This window comes from Haliaeetus albicilla, chromosome 6 (assembly GCF_947461875.1).
Source record: "Haliaeetus albicilla chromosome 6, bHalAlb1.1, whole genome shotgun sequence".
In the NCBI taxonomy this organism is placed as follows: Eukaryota; Metazoa; Chordata; class Aves; order Accipitriformes; family Accipitridae; genus Haliaeetus; species Haliaeetus albicilla.
The window spans coordinates 41,227,867-41,243,768 of NC_091488.1; the positions used below are offsets into that span (position 1 = coordinate 41,227,867).

Consider the following 15,902-nt stretch of genomic DNA (forward strand, 5'->3'; position numbering starts at 1 on the left):
TTTTTCTAACAGGCTTCTATCACATAAATAGCTCAGCTTAGTGCTATTTAAGTTAACATATTTTTTTTCTGGAACATGACTTTATATAGTTGGACTCTGGTCCATTTCTAAACAAGGTATAAGAATCACTTGGTTATGTGTCTTCAAGTAGTATCTGGTTCTTGTATAACTGTCTTCTGTGAAACTTTCTGGATGACACTGAAGAGGTTTTTCTGCTTATGAAATTTTATAGGTTTCTGGTTTATTTTGTGGCTTCAGATAAAGAATGCTAATATGTTGTTGGCTGGACTTCATTTTCTTAGCGATTAAATATAGCATACTCATAAATGCCTAAGATTATCCTTGGGCAAAGTGTTTGCCTGATGACTTATAATTATAACTTAGAAATGTGCATGTGTTAAAAATGAGTTGCTGTTTTCATCTGTTAAATGCCGTACTACAGCCTAATTTATGCCCTTCTTTTAATATTTGATGGTAAATTTTGTAACCCAGAGATGACAACCTGCCTCAAGTGCTGCCACGTCTTGGATATTATAATAGTGGTTGAAAGACGTTATATTCAGCATACTATAATATGCTGTCTGATATGCTGCTTATGATATTCATAGGAAATGTCTTATTTTCTTCACTTTAAGGAAATTGATAGTGCCAATAGTGTTAAAATTGTTCCTGTTGTTTCCCGAGTCCATTAAGCGATCTCTTAATCACCAAGCCGCATACTGAGTACATAATAATTACAGATCTAAGTGAGCTAGTTTTCATGCAAAGTAAGGAAAAGATGAGGTTAAGAAGTTTCAATGTGCTCACTTTTTTCTGCTGATTAGATAAGGATTCAGAGCAAGCTCTTCATAAATGTCATAAGAGCTCAGTAGAAATCTACAATTAGTAAGAGGATTTCTTATAGCGTGTTTGTCTCTTGTGACAAAGAACACTTCTAAATGCTAACAAGGGTTTCTCAGACAAGCTATAGCAGGTTTTATGCTCTAGAAAAATTCAATTTCTAAGTGAAACTCAAGATACCTTGAGTTTGGATTCTTGGAGCTGTTGAACTGGCTGATTCAGGCACTAATATAAATGTGTCTGTGATACTGTAATGTTTCTGTTTTCCTGATTCCTTTTGTCTTATAACCACAAAAATGCTTAAATTCAGCATAGCTCTTCTCTTGTGTACAGTGTGTTTGAGAAACTACTACTCTCCTTAAAAGCATGGCTTCTTAAATCATGGTTTCATAAATCGGGGTTGAAGATTGTGAACTTTCTTTTGCTTTCACGGCAGACCAGTTCTTTTTTCCCTTTGTATGTTAGCATTGCCATTGCAAGCTCAGACTTCAGTCAATTGAGGTATGACTGTGTAAACCATAGGGTCTCTGGAACTATACGTGGAAACTTTACAGATCTGAGTTAACTTTTCATTTTTCCCCATGTCTCTTTCCAGAGTAATTGCAGAGAACTCAATTTCTTCAAAGCGGTGCAGCCATTGGATGCCTGTTTCAGATGATCAGTTAAAAGCGTGTGTTTTGGGGCATGATATGACAAGGCCAAGAAACCATAGCCTATCGACTTTAGTAGATGACATGATCTCCAAGAGTGTTATTTTCATAATCTCAGAAAGAGCTGAAATATAACTGGAAGCTTACAGCTTAGAGGACATGTCTAACATGTTGCCCTGTTAGTTGCACCTAAAGCTTTCATGCTTACTTTTCTCAGAAGGGGAGGGGTGGATGTATTTTCTGTCTCCCTCCCTCACTGCCTTTTTGCATTGCAATGCTCAGAATGTTAGTGGACAGCAAATATGTACTCACAGGTGATCAGACATAAAGAGTTTCTTTTATTGATGGTAGTAGAAGGTAACATTAATGTTTGTTTTGTTTTAGTTTGGTTTTTTTAAAGCTGAACTGAGTCAGGTCGACTTTGCCCTCCTCTGTGTTATATGCACTTAAACACCTGACCTTGAAGTAGCACTTACGTGTTCTTGTGGCCAAAGAGCTCAATTCTCAAGTATAGGTAAATGACAGACCATCATGGGATGTTTGTGTAGGGTGGTGTTCAGGGAACTTTTGAACTGCAAGAAGCAGGAATCTCTTCTGCGGAAAATAGCAAAATGTGAGAATCTTGATGAGGTGGGGGCACTATTGGCACTAGTTTATTAAAAGACCCTCAAGCTGAAGATAAGTCTGTCTTTGTTCTGGGATTGTTTTGACAACAAACACAGATATGATGAAAGGGTAGTGACCAATTAACATGCTGCAGGAGTGTGCTAAAACTGGGTGGTTTTTTTAGTAAACATGCTGCCAGGTCATAGAGTCAAAAGTGGTTCTTTGCTGCCTTTCTTCTTTCTTCCCCCACCCTAAACATAAATAGCCACTAATCTTATGGTAGAATGGGTTTATTGGTGAATGTCAAGTTTTGGAGTAATACAGGTGCTCAAGGAGGGAATAGCAGCCACATGCTTAAGATCTTTAGAAAGGTTTAAAAAAAAAAAAAGATGTAAAAGAGGGGTTTATAGTGTATTTATACCTTGTTTTGGTAACACTTGAAAGTAACTTCTTCCTGTCTTAGCTATAGTCCATCTGAGTCATTGCCTTATACAGCATTTTGTTAGGATGGCCCCATCATAAGTGGCCAACATTGGTTAAGAAAAAAAATATGGCCTTGTTATTACTGCAAAATGGAAAATAGGGCTTTTACAGCAGAATCATTCCTGGAGAACATGCTGAAGCTCTTTATTCAAATGGGAGCAGGGGCATTTGTTTATTAGAATAAGGAGTTAAAGTCCATCAAGACTAATCTTCTTTGCTCTGAGTTTATGACCCAATTTGAATCTTAAATGAACGATAGACAGTGATCTTTTTAAATATGGAGTACAACATAGAACAGAACAGGAAATCAAGAGGTGATGGTGGTGCTGCTATTTGTGCTTACTGGAGGAAACCTTTGCCTTTATTCCTACAGGTCTGTCTATGGCAACTGACAAAAAAATCCACTGCACTGTAGTATTCCTGAAATGGTACTCCAAGTAGAAATTGGTGTTCAAGGTTGTGTCCTTGTGTCCAGCTAGTGGCCTGCATGAGGACTAGATCTGCTTGGTCACCTCCTGTGTTGTGGCCTTGCTGCCTCTTCATGTAGTCTGTGCTAGAAGACTTAGCCCTGGAAGGGGCTCTCATGTCCTTATGAGTGGAGCACGTTGCCATCATACAACTGTAATGCCTTGTAATTGGCATCTGGCCTGCAATAGGGAACAGTTTGGCCCATGCTATCCTAAATACTAGAAGTGCAGTCTTACATAAGCAAGCATAAAGTTACAATGATGACCACATTTAGATGCTACCTATTCTTTGTTGCTCTTTTGATGTTCATTTGTTCTTCAAGATAAAATTACACATCCAGTATGAAGACAATTGATGGCTGAAAATAAATCTGTTTGCTTAACCTTTTACCATTCTTTGTTGCAGCTCTCAAGTTCCACTTACAAATATAGGAGCGAGGAATTCAAGAGACAGTTTTCTCATCTACCAGACTCTGAGAAACTCATAGTAGGTAAGATGTAATCACACCAAAAGTGCTTGTCTTCTGGTTGATAACTCCAGATTGCAGTAGTGCCAAGGCATGTTTTTTATGGCAAATTCTAACTATAGCTGATAACTTCCTATTCTCCTGTCTCTGAACTAGCATCAAATACCTTCAAGGAAAGTCAGGTCTTCCTCCTGTACTGCCTGCTTTGTGAAAAAAGGCAGATTCCTTCTGGAGGTTGAGAAGTGAAGGAGAAGATACAGAATCCTCCAGTTCATCTAGATATGGGATGGGAGCCTCTTAATGTCTCTTTCCTGCTGCTGCTTTTTAGTGGGTTTTTAGACAAACCCTCTCCTAACAGCAGTGGAGATGTGACTGTCTGACACCTGTTTGCTGACAAGCTGGCAAGAAAGATCACTGTGCAGGGTCAGGGTGAGCACGAAGCACATAAACTCAACATATATGCATTGACGGGCATGTGCAATCCACATGCGAGAAGAACAGAGGTAGAGTTAAGTCCCAAGAGCATTGAATTTGTTTTATGTTCTTTCCAGCATGGATGACCAGCTTAGTGTACCTCTTGCAGTGTCATAACCATTTATTTTCTATCCTGTGAGTGTCTAAGTCCTCTCTTTTACTTCAAAGAGGCAGCTGCTTATGACTGAGTAAGTTGCTGTAGATGTTGGGGGAGGAGGGAATGATTCCATAATTTTAATGGTTTGGTACTTGGATACAAATGTAAGGGATGTTGCTTCAGTGACCCTGTTAAGTATGTAGATCATCCTTAGCAGAAGCTTTTCCCTTGCTCCCTGGAACTAAGCCTAGACCCTTGCCCTAGGCACCTTGATTAATGTGACTTCTGGGACTGATGGACACAATGGGTGCTTGTAATTTAAAAGACTTTTCAGAGACAAATGCCAGCTATGTGGTATGAGGACATAAAATTCAGTATTTAAGTGTGTAATTCCCATCAGCCCTCATAGGAGATAATTGGAAAACACAAACCAATCTTCATTTTATCCTGACTTATAATGCTGTGCACTTAGATGTGTTTGTCAACATGGTATATTGAGGACTGATAAAAATGTTTTATGCCCCTCACTGCTCTGTGCAGTTGTAGTTACTGCACATGAAGTGCATTATCTGTGTGCTGTGCAAATCTGTTAGTTCTGGGTTGGCTCATGCCTTCAGTGGAGGTTTTCCACAGCCCGCTATACCAGGTTAGCTTATCCGTACACTGATGACATGGGTACAGGCATAGAAGTAATGCTCAGCTGGAAGAGCAGAGGTGGTAAGTGCATGGGGTGGGAGGGGACAGAAGCATGTGGCAGAGTATCAAACTATGGTGCGTAAGTTCTTGGCACTGAAATGTTCCTTCTGAGCTCTGACTCCCTGTTTTGCTCCACTGCAAAATCCAAAGAAGGCAGCATATAACCCTACCTCCTTTGCATGCAGCGATGCACCTTATTCACTCTTTTATCGCTTGCCTTGAAGGTCAGCCTGCCTGTGCTGCCCAAGCATTCTGTAATAAATACGCTGTCCAAGAATTGGGTGTTGTTTTTATACAGAAGTGGAACTGTGACTGTTTAAAGTTCATCTGTCACCTTATGCAACCTTTAAGGAAGTGAATATTGAGAGGCTGTCAGTATATGCTTGCAGCATGCTGAGTTCCTTCCAGGATAATGGAACAGAAATCAGAGCTTCCACTTGCACGGAAACAGTTAAATCCCTGTGTCTTTTTCCAGCCTCAGAAGGAGGCAGTTATCCTCTGAAATGCCTTCTGCATTTTTAAAATACTTGAGTTCAGTACAGAAGTAAAGCGGAAGAAAAGGATATTACTTCAAAGCATTGTTTTGATGTTTCTCCTTACACAGGATTGATACAGAAAGCCATGGAGCAAACTGAAACATAGTTTCAATAAACAGACTGTCTAGGACTTGGAGAAATATTTAGTAATGGGTTAATCTCAACAATGTAGCACCTGCTCCATCAGAAGCAAAGTCATTACTTTATGTACATTTTTTTTTTTACCCCATCAAAAGCAGTGCTCCTTTGGAAGGACTCTTTGCATCCTCCAAGCAAAGAGCTATTTCTTTGCTTGATGCAGAGAAACTTATCACAGGCTTTACAGTGCTCGAAAAAGCAATTACTTGCTGCTGTTCATTAAAAGAACTGTAACTGCTCCTGTTCTTAACTTAGCTGTTAAAAAAAGAAGCGACTATTCCACTGTAATGAGCTCTGTATTTAAAGACTATATGAAATATAATTCTTTTCTTATAGTGAAAGAGAAATGACTTAGACTTTCAAAATGGGAGTTTAAAGAAGTGCCAATAACTTTAATTTGTCTGAAAATGTTGTTTACAAGCAGCATCTTAAGTTACTGGATCTGAAAACTTAGAAGGAGAAATGCTAATATCTCCTTTTTTTTTTAATATTTTCTTTTGTGTAGGTAGGTCATGGTGGTGTTGCTCATTACTTCCCCAGTGCTCCAATATTTATAGGTCTGAATCTCTCTCCCTCCCTTCCCCAAATATAGAAGTTGGATGCAAACCAATCTAGATAATGCTTTCCTCAAGTCCTTAACCTCAAACTCCTGGTGCATTCCCTCTCCCTGCTCTCCCAGCGTTTTGGTATCTGACTTCTCTTTAAATATGCACTTACAACTTGTTGGTTTAGACTTCTTTAAGTTTATTTAATTCTGTTTGCAGTTATGTCTCAAGGGCTTGTATACGTGCCTCATGCTTGTTGCAAGAAACTCTATTTCCACTTGATTATTTGAGGCAAAAACCCAAGAGAATTTTAAAAATACTAATACAAGCTTCTGTAGATGCAGACTTACCTTGAAGTTAGGATGGTGAGGGACTCCTGAACCTCTTGGTACTTGAACAAGAACTGTATTCATCTTCTTGTACACAAAATAAAAATTCTGGCTCAGACAATACTAGATACAATGCTTTTCAAAATAACAAAACTCTTTGATACCTCTAAAGTTAAAATCATTAACAACCTGCAGGAATAGGTACATTCTGGGTATTTTCTATACATAGGTAACTTCTTTAGGTTGGAGCTTCCAAAAGTGGTCTGTCTTAACTTTCTAGCAGTAGTACTTCTGAAAATTCCTTTTGTTTGAATCTTTAGGCCCTGAAATTATGAAAGTTCTCTGAGAGGTTTTTAAAAAGTGCAACCAAATCCTCTGCTCTTGTTCTTAATTAGCGGGTATCTGATGATGGGTAATTGCATTCTAGATGAAGCCTGTTTCTCAATAGGGATGTTTCAGCCCAAAGCAGTATCAAAATAAAAATGGCAGTCAGCTTCTGAAAATATCCCCTCCCTGAAGTACTGGATAGCTTCAAGCTGCCTTTTAGTGTCTCACTCTGCAGATAGTTTTAGCTAGTGATAGGATCTGTTTAGTGGAAAGTTATTTTCTTACAACAACATATGAACTACTGTTATGTAGGAGTTGACAGTATAATCTGTTATACTATAAAATGTTTGTGTATTCTGTTGTTCAGGCGCTTTGAAGTTTGACTTACAAATACTTCTCCCATGTACTCCTGATCTTGCCTGATACCCCTTCTCTGAAAATATAGGATAATGCACAGGGGGTTGGTACGTGGAGTGCTGTCCTCACAAAGATACTTCCATCAGCTCTGGCTTTGGGGTGTTTCCAGAGCAATGGTCTGGATGCAGCCCAGCACAAGTCTACCTTCGCAGACTTTTGAAGAGTGAAAGAAATGGCTTTTTGTTTGTATTGTAATACCCTTATCTCATTTTAAGTTAACAGGTTTGGGTCAACTGAACTGCAATAAGTGAGTAAACTTGCTCTTGCTCTCTATACATAGATTATGCCTGTGCACTCCAGAAGGATATCCTGCTGCAGGGACGCTTGTATCTCTCTGAAAACTGGCTCTGTTTCCACAGCAACATTTTCCGATGGGAGACCACAGTAAGATGTCTTAGCTCACTTGAATCCCACATCTTCTTTGTCCTGTACTATGGGGATATAAGAGTCCCTCAAACAAATCTTATCCTGTCAATCTCATGCCAGTAACTTTGTGCTGAAAAGAAAGAGCCTGCATTCCTGAGTGGAAACGCAGATCCATTGCTCCGTAAAATGAGAATAGCATTAGAGACATCTGTATGCTGAAGTAAGCCTGCTCAGTCATTCAGCATAGGAGGGAGTTCAGGAGTTACACTAAAGCTGATCTTCTACATTTCTGGATGACAATTTGCCTCTCCTAACCAAGGAGAGTTGCTGTATAAAGGGATGTAACACATAATGGTCTCCTGTAAGACCAGGAGCAGGATACAGTACATGGTGTTGCCCTGTTCAAGAACTCTCCAGCATTGAACCTTCCTTGGTTTAGTCTCACATGTAAGTATCGGCATCTAAGAATAGCTGAAGAGAATCTATAAATGACCTCTGCAAGTTCTCATATTGTGGTCTGTATCTTTTGAACAGCATGAGCAAAAGTAGATATTTGTGACATGTGGGCCCTCTATTTCTGTCAAATTAGCTTAATGAGTTAAAATTTTTCATTCAAGCAGATGTTGCATCTGCCGTAGAAATAACATGAGGCAGTGAATGAGAAAGGGAAGGTAACCTAGTTAATAGGTGATGGAGAAGTGTCAAAATGTTCTGCATCTGCAGGCTGCTCATACCTTAAGTTAATCTCTTAAATTCTACTATGTGTGCTCTGAAGTACACAGGCCAGACAGCAAATAGCTCATGTACTTAAGACAATGAGGGGGTGTAGAAATGCTTAACTGAAAACTGAGCTTAATTTAATCAGAAAGATTTGATGGTTGAACATTTCTTATGATAGGCTTGACATTTAAAAACAAAAAATTCCCTTTGAAATGATACCCTTGAATTTATAAACTATTCAAAGACTGATTTTTTTCAGCCGAAACAGCATACAACCTCTTAACCTGTTCCCGCCTGCCTAGCAGAGTGATATCTTAAGGCAATTTGAGGTCATCAGCTACAATGGTAGAGCTAAGGTTTGGGACCTCCTTAGAAGGCTGTGTTGATGCAGGGAGAGTAAAGTGGAGCAGATTCTGCACACAGAGGAAGAAGCAAGATCCAGCTGTATATTCTTCCTTTCTCTAAGCTGAATGGCAGCACAGCCTTATCTTCAAGGGAAGGGGGTAGGCTGAATGGAAATGGCTTGTTGCAGACAGTCAGACCATGCTCTTCTAAACAGAAACATTTCAAGTGCTAATATGCAAGGCAAACACACCCAAGCAGGAAGACTTCCTTGCAGTGTCTGGACTGCAAATAAACCTCTGTGAAAATGGACTAGATTGCAAACTTCTGTGAGATGACATAGACAAGATAGTCTGCCATCTGATCTATGTCCTGCCTTATGTATAGTGTACCGACTGGGATTGGCTTTCAGATCTGTCATTTGTATGTGGTTGGGTCTGTGCCCTTAATCCCTGAGTGTTGCTGGAGAAGTGGAAGGAAAGAAGAAAGAACTACTTGCTTCCCTAGTGCTAGTATGAAAGAAGAGATTAGTCATCTTAACTTGCTTTGACTTTGGAATGTTTGCTGTTAAGGTTAGCAAGTGATCTCAACTGAATTGTATCCTAGGGTTTGGGGTTAGTTTGAGTTCCTCTTGCATGTTCTGTGACTCTGTAAATTTTTAATCTTAACAGTTATTTTTAATATGTCTTACTAAATCTGTTTCTGCTTAGATTTCTATTGCCTTGAAGGATATCACTTTCATGACAAAAGAGAAGACTGCTCGGCTCATTCCAAATGCCATACAAATAGCAGCAAAAGGAGAGAAGGTGAAAACCTGTATTTAAATACATTCCTTTTAAATTATAATGTCTAGGGCAGAGCACTTGTAGTTTTAAATTTGCATAAGTAACTTCCCTGTCAAATCTTTAAACGTGATTGGGATTAGAAGACAGGCTTGGTGGTTTGGTCCCTGTGCATATTGGCTTGATAACTCAACTTTAGTTTGATTGCAGAATCCTCTAGTAGTGTTGAGGCAGTAACCCGAAAGTAAGGGAGTTTTTGTCCCACTGATTCTCAAAGGAAAGCCGTTTGAAAACTAAAAGTTCAGGGCATGAATTCAGAATGTGCATCCTTGAGATCACAAAAATATCAAACTCACTGGGTTTCAAGTGCCCCTAGAAGAAAATTGCTGAAAACAAAAGGACCGTGATATCATGGGTTTGGAGTCATGGAGATGTCTACACATAGAACATGCAATTTTATGTGCTGGGAAGTGTAGGTTTTGGGTGTGTATTTGGAAAAACTGAAAAGCATGATGCAGAATGTCCTTATGTGCAACACACTTTATGATAACTTCTTCTGTAAAAGCCTTGAAAATAATTCTTGGCTGGATACAGAGAATAGTTTTCCAGGGTGAATCTGGAGCTGTTCTTTATGAAGGAACTGTGATTCCTCATATTTGGCTGTTCCCTCTCAATTTATTAAATATTAACTTTCATCATCAAGGAGGATAAACCTCTTTCTCTGCTAAACAAACTTTCAAATGGGAAATATTTTAATGCTGCAAATGATGTATCTAATTTGATCTATTTTAGTTGTTTTAATTTCACATCTTCTCATGTGAAAAGGCTAGTAAAAGAATTATGTGGCGGAAGGATAGAAAGGGCTGTGGCCTGTAAGAAATAGGCATATGCATCTCTGACTTGTTCCACCTCCTATTTGGAAGTGGGAGAAAGATTTAACTGTGTAGTTAGTTGAGAGGGAGCTCTTCCTTTATGCCAAAGGTACAAATGATTGCAATCGGATGCCCAGGAGAGCAAGTGTCTTTATATACTGTGTGGATATTGGGGAACTAACACTTACTGCAAGTGATAAAAAGCGTGGAGTGTGAGGAGTAGGAGCCCAGGTTTGTTGAATGTGAGGGGAGGATGCCATTGCTGAAAACTGTAGAATATTCAAGATACAAGGAAGCATTCTGGGTTTCTTGGAACTACCTACAAGTGAGTTTTTTGCCCCTTGTTTTTCCTGCAGTTTTTCTTCACGTCATTCAGTGCAAGAGACAGAAGCTACCTCAGTATCTTCCGCTTATGGCAGAATGCGTTGCTGCATAAGGTAAGCTTGTAAGTGCTGGTACCTGTGGTTAAGTAACGAAATAATCTTTTTCTAATGTAAGCAGATGTGCCTTTGGAGGATAAGAGGCTTTCCTTCAGAAGTTAGCTTTTCCTTTCTGACAGGGAATTCTAATCTGATGTTCTCCTTCGGCCTCTTGTACTTCAGATACCAGATAAATTTATCATTCTTTCCTTCTCGTACTGCCACCTACAACTTTGCTGTTGGTGGAACATTTTGTCTTTGAAGATAGGTTGCATGCTTCTCTTCACTACCAACTCAAGCAGATATTACTAAATTGGCATGCATTTGCTTCACATTTTCTATGGCTAATTTGTGATCAAAAAGGCAAGAGGCTTTTTCAGTGAAAGCTTTTTCCTTTTTAAGGAAAAAGCCAAAAGTCACCTTCTCGGATAAGTTAGCTGAACCTTTGCCAACCAACTCATTAGAACTCCTCTGACCTTGAATAAATGCAACAAAGGCAGGCTGTATGATATGGAAGTGTATTTTGGCAACTTCTGCTAGTTAGCTTGATTTATATTGCAATTTGTGGACATTTAAGCTAATCTTCTTTCTAAAAATATACCAACACTTTTGCAGAACATCACTGTAAGTAATGCAATTTTTGTAAGCCAATTCCTTCCTGTTCATGGCTCTCGTTGTTTAAATATTTCAACATGGTTGCAGTTGAACACTTAAATATCCATATACAACTCTGCACTACAGTGGTCCCCAAAGGCTTAAAGCTGTTGCAATACTTATGTGTAGTAACCACACAAGGTTTTTTTTAGATGAATTTTAGGGCAGGCTAGAGGCACTTTTTGTCAAAAAAAACCCAACTGAAAATAAAGGAAAGTGCCATTTAAGGCAAAACTAATGTTTCCTGCAAATCTCTTATCCCTCATATCAAATACTATTTAACATCATAACCATCTTGTCTGGAATCTAGCAGTAGCACTGCAAAACCCACAATGTACTATGTCATGTTTGGACTGGAATGTGCAACCGGAACTAACCTTGTTTTCTTTTGTTAGGCAAAGTTGGTCAGGAATGGTAATTATCTTATTCAGTTGGTTAGCTTGTGGCACAGGAGGGTGAATGTATAGGCGTTGAGGTATACAAACCTATCCAAGGGGCTGGAACAGGGGCAATAAGCTTTGTGCTGTTCAGTGTTAGTTTTTCCCATGCATTTCCACTCTTCGACACTGAAATGAGTGTCACATTAGTGTCATTTCAGAGCAGTAACTAAAGGATAGATATGAAAGTAGAACGCATGGACTGCATGTAAGACCAGATGAATTGAGTCAGCAGGTTTTAGGGACCAGTGCATCTGAGTAGCTTGGGAACTCTCCTTATTCTTTGTATCTAATCTTGCTGTTAGCTTTCTTGCATCCTAACTGAAGTATGTTGAAAGATAAGTTTGTTACATGAATTTCTGCTTGGGGTTCTCTGTGGTAAGACGGAGCATTGCCATGAGGTGTACGTAGGGCTTTTTAGCGTGGTACGTTTGGAGCTACTTATTGAAATGGGATTTCTGTCAGATTGAGCTCCTGCTTCTGCGATATAGTAGTGACTTCTGATTCACTGCTAGAATGTGTTTGTCTCCTGTCAGCCTGCTTTATGATTCTTTACTGCTTAACCAAACTAGATCAAGCTGTGGAGGGGCACTGAGGAGTTGAAAGTGGAAACTGAAGTTGCTAGAGCTGGATCCACTGACTGCACTACAGTGACAGCTGCCCACTGACCTACTGCTAAAAGAAAGCCTTTGGTCCATCCAAGCAGTTTTGCTGCTTTCTCCCCACCACCCCATGGCAGGAACACCATACATTTCAAAGAGATCTTGGATGTCTGAGGTTCTGGTGTGGTATGCAGTGCCCTGAGTGTGTGAAGCCTGGTGCTTCTGGGCTCCAGTGGTCAAAGGGATCCTGTCAGAATTTGTAAGGCTTGTGACATGAAAACAAATCTCATTCTGGAACCAGTTCCAAAAGGAGCTGGTTTTAATGTTTCCTCTGCAGATAGCTAAATATTTTAAAGCCTGCGGATAACTTAGTTATTATCTGGAGTGCATCTGCTAAACCTGGAGATGACATCCAACTGTTAAATTCCGAAATAAAGTTGTTCTGGTGTCATCAGAAGTGTAACTCTGAATGCAGCTGTCACAGTGCTGGTTTGCACCACCTGATGGTGAATTATCCCCAATTTGCAGGGTTTGGATCCAGGGGACTGGAGTTGCATTTGCTTCAAATCATGTTTGTGCAGAGGTAATTTTCAGTCACGGGCTCTGCCTCTTCAATGCTTCCTGGGCATAGATTTTGTGTTGCGGTGTCTCACCTCTGAAGAGTGATTTATCTGCTTTACCTGATACGCCTTAAGCTTCTACCACCTGTAGAACTTCTCGGTAGGGTCAGCATGCCCTTTCCCAGATCTCCATCTTGTGGCCATTCTGCCGTGTACTTCTGAAGTATCGTGTGTCCTAGACAGTTGAACAAGTAGTATTTTGTAAAGTCCACCTTTCTATTGGAAATGACTTGCATTGTGTAAGTAAACCAATAAATGGTTACATGCTATTCCATGCCTCAGCTTACTTTGGCCATCAAGAAGCTCTCCCCCAACTTTGTGTCACTGTTCTGATGGGACTCTGAGTCCCCTTAGCTGAGCTGTAATTCTCTAGCTCATAGCTTCTCCTTCAGATCTTGCTCAGAGTACACTACCGTGCATTTGGTGCCCTTCAATGTTGGTTCCTCTGGGAATCAGTGGGTACCTTCCTCTTAAGATGGTCCTTTCTTAGGCTATGTTTTTTTTTTTCAAATGTTCATGTAAAGACTTTTTTTCTAGTAGAAAAAATTCTACTTTTTTCCCCCTTTCCTATTGCAAAATGTGTTCAGAGTGAGTCTCTTAAGCTTTTACCTTGCCATTGTTTTTTAAATGCTCCTGGTCGAAGGGGAAGCATCATGGAAAATAAGGAGTCATTAATGTAGGTCTGGAAGAGACATGACACCGGTCTTGATAAAACAGATAGCTGCTTCCACATCCACTGAGGGTTTCAATAATACATCAGTTTATAAAATCAGGCAAAATTCCTGTTTTGCAACAGGCTTTCTAGATTGGTAAAACAAGTTTACTATGGCTGCTATTGACAGTAAGAGCAATGCCGTTTACACTTTTGCTTTATTTTCCTAAAGCTTATGGGTGTCAAATATCCTTCCAGTTGAAGGGAGAAGGAACAAATTAAAATCTAATTAGGCAGGTCATTCAAATCCCAAACAAACACAGTGCCCCTTATTTCTAATGGAACAAGATCTTAACTTAATCGGTCTCAATTCCCACAAGTCCTCTTCCTTAGAGTTGGATTTATTTTCCTATTGTTCTTCTTCTGCTTTGCTGGGTAGAGATTTGCACCTGTCTCCAGCGTCATTGTAGCAGGTAAGCCTAGAGGTGTGAGAAGGGACCAGAATTTCTGATGAGCTATGCTTCTTGTGGCAAACATCTACCAGGACAGCAGTTGTGCCTTCCCGGGCAGCTTCTCAGGGTAGGTTGTGAAAAAGAGATATTTACTTGCACTTTTGTGTGCAACGAGGATTGTTTTAGGGGTCAAAGAGGGCTTGGGTTGATTCTGACCTTCATGTTTGGGCAGTTAGAGGGGGAGTTTGCTGTTTCCTTCCCCTGTCCTGCGAAGAAGCAATCGGAGTTCTGTATCAGAGTTGACTGGTGGGAGTGTGGTGTGTGGTGGGGGGGTTGTCTCTGGAGTAAACCTGTACAGAGTGTCTTGTTCTTATTTCTGCATCTGTCCACAGGGGGTAAAAATCAGCAGCTTTGCTTATGTCAGTGGTATTCTGTAGTATTGCTTGTGCTGTGACACCACTTTGTCTAGTGTGAAACAAAGTATTGGTGTCTTATGCTTCTGGTTGAAAAGACAAAAATGTGTCCAAGCTGCTTCTTGTAGCCTTTCTTTTTGTGTACAAAGGGATCTGAGGAAAAACCCAGCATAGACTGTCACCTTGAGTGGGAAAAGTAATTCATGTTTAGATTCAGCCTTTCAAGCTTCAATGCTTCTCAAACCGTCTTCTCAGAAGCAGAAGTCTGACCCAGAAAGCTTGTGCCCTTCTTTGCCTTCGGAACAAATCCTTTCTGATACAATAAAGCAAGCCTGGTTTGATCTTGGGCTGTGACCATTAACAACTTATTATATCTGGCTGAGCTAGGAATAATTGAGCAGAGTGCAAGAATCCTGTTTTAGAATCAGAAGTTGGTAACACTGACTTCAGAAAAACACAGGAAACAGCTTTATAGAGTCCTAAAATGCATAGCTTAAAGTTTCTCTGCTTTCCTCAAGCCACTGAGCTCTGTACAAGGGCAGCCTGATTTGCCCACAGGCCGGTGCAGAACGTGCTAGTGAATTTAATTAGCGACATTAGCCATTTGCCAGTTATTTTCTTATGACTGGAAGTAAAGGTGCTGGCAATATTGGGCCACAAGTGAAAGTGGCTTTGTTTCTGTCCTTTTAATTTCTGGTTGAAAGGTGTGCTGTCTAAAGATACAGCTCAGCCGTATTTGGAAACCATGTAACGCCTACTCCTGTTTTTAGCAGTTTGATGAAAACAGCTGTAGGTTGCTGGTTGTCGGTTATGAGTTTACTGCTCCGAAAAACAGCGTGCCTGGGGAAAATACGGCGGCTGTACGTTGATACGTGTGTTTTTAGCACTACGTTGCTTTGTAGAACAAACCCCCGCGGCAGAGGGAGGCTGGCATTAGCAGTTAGGACCCTTGCTTTACGTGTGTGTGTGTTGCGTTTTAATGTTTACTTTGTCCTCGGTAAGATTAAATACCTCGAAACTGATCTCTACCACTAGGATGCTTGTGCCGGCTGCTTTCTGAAAAGCCCGAAACCTTCTGTGTTGGAAAATACCCGGGGGAAAAAAAAAAAACCCCAACACCCCTCTTCCAGAGCGGCTGACAGCTGGGCTGGGTTTGCCCTGACCCTCGCACTCTTTCCCCCCAGTTTGGGGTGCGTGTGTGGGACACACACACACACACACACACACGAAGCGGCTCCCTTGCCGTGCAGCGCGGGGGTCCCGCTTCGAGGGCGAGGGGGCAGAGAGACCCCCGTGGGCGCCCTGGGCGCTGAGGCGATGCCCCCGAGTGCCCCGCTCCCCCCCCCCCCCCCCCCCCCGGGAAGAAGGCGCTGCCCCGGCCCCGCTGTCGGGAGCCACCGCCGGGGCGGGGGGGGGGGCCGGGCCGGGCCGGGCCGGTCCCCGGCGCCGATCAGGAAGTGGGAGCAGCGCGGCGAGGCCGGGGGAGTCCCGGGAGCGGC

The 15,902-nt window shown here is 41.0% G+C and overlaps 1 protein-coding gene across 1 annotated transcript in view; it reads left to right on the plus strand.

Annotated features, from left to right (window-relative positions):
• GRAMD1C (GRAM domain containing 1C) overlaps positions 1–15,902 on the plus strand; it is a 54,228-nt gene that overhangs the window by 15,364 nt on the left and 22,962 nt on the right. The window contains 4 exon segments of the mRNA XM_069785777.1: positions 3,453–3,537; positions 7,353–7,456; positions 9,211–9,306; positions 10,511–10,591. Of these exon segments, the coding sequence (XP_069641878.1) occupies positions 3,453–3,537; positions 7,353–7,456; positions 9,211–9,306; positions 10,511–10,591 (366 nt within the window).